General features: G+C 44.0%; 1 protein-coding gene across 2 annotated transcripts; it reads right to left on the reverse strand.

Annotated features, from left to right (window-relative positions):
- Positions 1–2,264: 2,264 nt before the first annotated feature.
- On the reverse strand, positions 2,265–4,823 carry LOC115663374 (uncharacterized). Of its 2 annotated transcripts, XM_056315879.1 has the most exons (4): positions 4,793–4,823; positions 4,586–4,691; positions 2,680–4,451; positions 2,265–2,597 (listed from the first exon to the last, which is right to left on the reverse strand). In XM_056315879.1, the coding sequence occupies exon 3, from the start codon at positions 4,438–4,440 to the stop codon at positions 3,814–3,816; it is 627 nt and encodes a 208-aa protein (XP_056171854.1). In that variant the 5' UTR covers positions 4,441–4,451; positions 4,586–4,691; positions 4,793–4,823; the 3' UTR covers positions 2,265–2,597; positions 2,680–3,813. The 2 variants fall into 2 exon arrangements, with proteins under 2 accessions (XP_056171854.1, XP_030441243.2); XM_030585383.2 differs by lacking the exon at positions 4,586–4,691 and having other exon boundaries at positions 4,793–4,815.

Consider the following 4,823-nt stretch of genomic DNA (forward strand, 5'->3'; position numbering starts at 1 on the left):
TAGCGAAACTTCCTACATGCATTCTCCTCCCACGCGGACTCAATGCATGCATGCATTCCTCATTTCGCTTCTTCTCCAACCGAGTTTTCTTGAGAAAACGTACACATGCATGCAGCCATGTTCGAAGGCCAATCAAAGCTTTATCCCCACATGAACCTGGAAAACATAAAACACGAGACAAGTACAAAGAAAATGAAGAGTAGGTAAACTGGAAAAAAAGGGGAAGATAACCCAGGAAAGAGAAAGAAAATGGAAATAACCACCACGCCACACCCCTCCTTGTTCTTTTTTGGAAAATGCTTGCATAACTAGAATCATTCTTCAGCCCATGGTTGCACCCCATGGTTGCACCAAATCTTCTTCTTTATCTGCACAGAGATCGAAGATCTTCTTCCTCCATTCCATGATCTCATAAAAAAGATCGTCTAATTGCCAAACTATCCCCTCCACCTCATCCTTCAACACCCCTAGACACCCCCGAACTCCTCCACCCTCTCCCTTATCCAGGCTCCTCCGTCCTCCTCCCCTGCTTGCCCGCGTTCCTCCGAACACCCCCAGATTTTGGAAAATTAATGTGAATTTTCCAAAATCGAAAATCAATTTTGGAAAATTCACATTAATTTGAGTCAATATGATCAATTAAGCTAGCCATTGACTTGCAAAATCAAGCTAGATTGATCTAATTGAGGTAATTCAACCTGAACCACTCTTCTCCAGGGTTTAATTTGATGAATTGAGCTTCAATTTGACGATTAAACTCCAATTTCCTTTTGGGGTTTAGTTCAAGCCAACATGTGGGAGTCAATTAGGGCTCATTAGGATGTTTTAAACCCATTTGATTGAATCAATTGATTATTTTTCAAATCAATTGGATTTAATTGAAATCAATTTTATCGATTGAGGACAAAAACTGCGAAAATTGCATCAATTGATTGAAAAGCCCCAATTTGTGTGAGACAACTCAATTGAGATGAAATTGACATCACTCGTGATGTAATTAGAACAAATTCATCCACCCCTGGTACCTTTATGCCACGTGAATATCACAAAGGTAAAATAAGTATCGCATGGCGAGCATAGAAGTGAGTATACTCTCAGCTCCGGTGCCTGGTAGACGATAGATAGATGTATTAGATTTTCCCTCTGATTAGAAGAAAACAATGGAGTAAAAATTTGGAATAGCTCTTGTTTCCTTGGTTTGAAATTACGCGAATGATCTCTCTTTCGAAGTTGCGCCATGTTGAGATTGGAATTCTAATGGACACGTACAGACTGTCGATGCTTCGACTTTCTTTTTCAGTATTTCACTCTTATCACTACGGACGCCTCCAATATTGGTCGGATTTCCATTACTATCAAACGCCCCTATACTGTTAAAAACCGTTGTTGAGGAAATAAATGTGACTTGTCTATAAATATTGCTTATCGACCTTGGGTTGAACGAACTTCTCCGTATATATATAATTCAATATCTCAAAATTACGACTGATTATAACCAGACTAGACTGTCCTTGTTTTGCTTAAAGAAATGACCTTTCAGGATTAGATCCTTGTTTTGCAGAACTCGAATGATATGTGACCCACGCCGATATAATTCGAAAATGAGTAGAACAATCCAGATCGAATCAAACTTTCAATCGATCGAGCTACTCAGGGATCCCATGGATGAAGGCGTGTTCTCTTTTCCTATTGAATTGTATTCAGAGGAGGAAGAGGTACAGAACAATTTACCATCAATAAATTTCCTTCTATTGGACAAACCAGAAAAGAAAATTCATTGACCATCATGTCAGGATTGTGGAAGGAAACAAACAAATCTCTTATGCTTTGTACCCAGCGCTTTTCATGCAAATAGAGAGTGTGCAAGCCAAAAGCTAGAGAATTTCCAAAAACAAAGATGCCAAACCTCAGCACGCCTGAAAAAGAAAGCATTGAAAAGTGACACCGACCGGTTCTTTCTTCTTTCCGAAAGAAGCTTGATGTATAATAATCAACACTAGGGATATATATAGGCCTTAGGAATTCATATAAGCCGTCCTAAAAAGAGATTATATTGTTTTGCGGTTCTGGAAACAGTTCACAAGAGCAATTCGGCCGAAAGATAGTGATCACTCTGCTGCCGTCACCACCATCTTCAACTGAAATAGCTCAGGGCAATAGTTTACTCGCACGGACAACCCCACAAGGACTTTTAAGTAACAAAGGAGTGTACCATAATTTATAAGCCATGAGAAACTTAAAAGAGTCTAAGAACAAAGCCACCATTCTACAAAGTCAATACTTGATAGGACGCTAGAGTTCATCTAAAGGAAAGCATATATAAATGTAAAGCACGATAAACTTCAAGTTCTTGCAGCTACACAACTCCATTGCAAGTGCTTAATCGCCTACAACTCTCTAGATATACACTGGTCAACACAAAATACGGAACACAAGGGAAAACTAGTTCTTGCAGCTACACAACACTGACTACGCTAAAGACACAACCGACTGGACCGAAGAAACAGCTAGTACTTTCTCTTCAAAGATTTGCCCTTGAAAGTGCTGGACTTATGAGCAATACCTTTTAGAAAAAGCAGCCTCCCGATTCTTACAACCTGAAAGAGAAAAGGAACAAAGTTACTGGTACATGTAAACCATCGTCACCAGTCAGCAGAACAAACTAAGCAGAAAGCATACCTGGCAAGTTGTGTATAGGTCGGTAAGGTCAATGATCTCCAAGGATGACATGATAGAGAAACTACTTCCGAGAGCAAGATACGGACAGAGGGTCTCGGGAAAGACAAAAGCAACGCAACGCGATTTGGGAAGGGTTAGGAGCAAGAAGAGGCAAAATAAATATGTTTGCTTCCCATTCCCACTTTTCCTTCTAAAAACAGAAAAGATGGCGAAGGGAGGCAGCAGCCTCATGTAGTGCACGAAAGAGTCAGGTTCTGCCTAAAAGGAATCACGTCATGAAGGCGAACTCGAAAGATACTACAATCTGAAGATGAGAAAGGAAAATTCTTAACTTATCAGCAGCCGATATAGGTGTGATGAACAACTGGGAAGTCAATTAAGGAGGATAAACAATGACGTCACTGAAGACATCGGGGAGAGAGAGACAGACAGACAGACAGAGTCAAGAGTCCTACACTTAAGATCAGTATCAGAGAGTCAGAAAGAGAGGAGTTGAAGAGAAGATTGTACAGTATCTACAGAGTAACTGTTGCTAAGAACTATACCTAGTCAAGAAGGGCCTTGCAAGATTAAGATTATATATAGATATCCCAAAAAGGGAGGACCGGATTATTCATAATTTAACCTCTGAATAGAACATAGATGCTTCAGGCTCCCAATATCAAGAGGTCGGTAGATCCTCCAAGTGCTAAAAAAAATCGTCCACCAGCATTCTTCACAGCTACACAAATATTCTTACCCCTTCTACTTTTCATCCCACCAATTTCCAAATGCAGAATCACTGTTTGTCACAAACTAGAGCCATCTGGGATTACCTCACTCGTCTCTTCAGAAATTCCAACGACCAAAAACCACCAACAGAGCACATACTGCCCTACCATTTGCCAGGAGACTATTGACCCCACCACAGTACATACCGCCTGCACGGTACATACCGCCCTACCATTTGCCAGGAGACTATTAACCCCACCACAGCCATGATCGCTCAAAAGCCGCAGTTAGTTCAATGTCGAGCTGACAAAACGCTACAGATACTACCAACCAAATTATTCATTTTATGTACACTCTATCTAAATTCGCTTCTACGGATAACACTCCTTCCCACGAAGCCCAGCCGGGGGCTTCCCCACCACCTCATTCATCAGTGACATCAAGATTCAGAATGCGACGGAGAGTCTCAGTCGCGGAGTCAGCACTGTGGAAGAAAGCCTTAGCGGATGGTTTGCAGTCCCTAGTAGGAGAAGCAGGAGCAGATTTTGCAATGGGATGATGCATCACCATGCCATCAGGAGCGGAGCCGGGCAAATCGAGAGAGACGGTCCTCTTCGGGCGGAGGGAAAACTTGGGAATCGGCAGAGAACTCGGCGGGGGCGAGTTCGAATAAGCTGGCCCCGCCCACAGCTCGGAAAAGGACAGGTTCCCACTGGAGAAATCGTCACAGAAAAATCTCTCGTCACTGACAGGTTTGGCCTTGATGGCGATGGGCGTGCTCCGAGCTTTCGGTTTCAAGCCGGTCTCATCAGACACTGAACTAGCAGAAGGCGGAGGAGTTACCAAGGAACAAGGCGGAGCCGGAACGATCTCCGCCGCATCGCGAGCCTTACGCGGGGTCGGCAAAATGCCCGCCCCGGATTGAAAAGCCCTGCAGCTGATCTCTCTGAAGCATTTCGACGGCGAAGGATCGAGCCTGGCCAGGCCGTCCGGTTTCGCCCGGCCGCAGTATTGATTCCGGTGCTGCGCCACCACCACGAGCGTCTCCATATCGAGAATCCCTGCACCACAGGCACGTCACAATCAAAGCCGCCCTCAGTCCCGATCGGCACCACAAATTAAGCTCGGAATCTCACACGCACACGAAGCAGATCTACACCGCGAAGAAAAAGGATCGAGGCTCGGTTCCCCGTACCGAATCAGTGAGAGCGATGATTCCACGAGTCGAGCATGCACCAGATCTTCGCAGGTTGCGATCACAGGCATAGATCACACTAAAACACCCCCCCGCCAGAAAATCACTACACGGGAAGGAAGGGAAACAAAAAAAAACGCGATGAACACTAAGCAGACGACCGGAGAACGGTACCAACACGGCCAACTTCTTACTGACAGCGCGCACCTTCGGGACGAGAGGGGGATATCAGAGAGAT

Source organism: Syzygium oleosum, unplaced genomic scaffold (assembly GCF_021117445.2).
Source record: "Syzygium oleosum isolate NSW1041296 unplaced genomic scaffold, Sole_v2.1 Sole_v2.01, whole genome shotgun sequence".
Classification (NCBI taxonomy): domain Eukaryota; kingdom Viridiplantae; phylum Streptophyta; class Magnoliopsida; order Myrtales; family Myrtaceae; genus Syzygium; species Syzygium oleosum.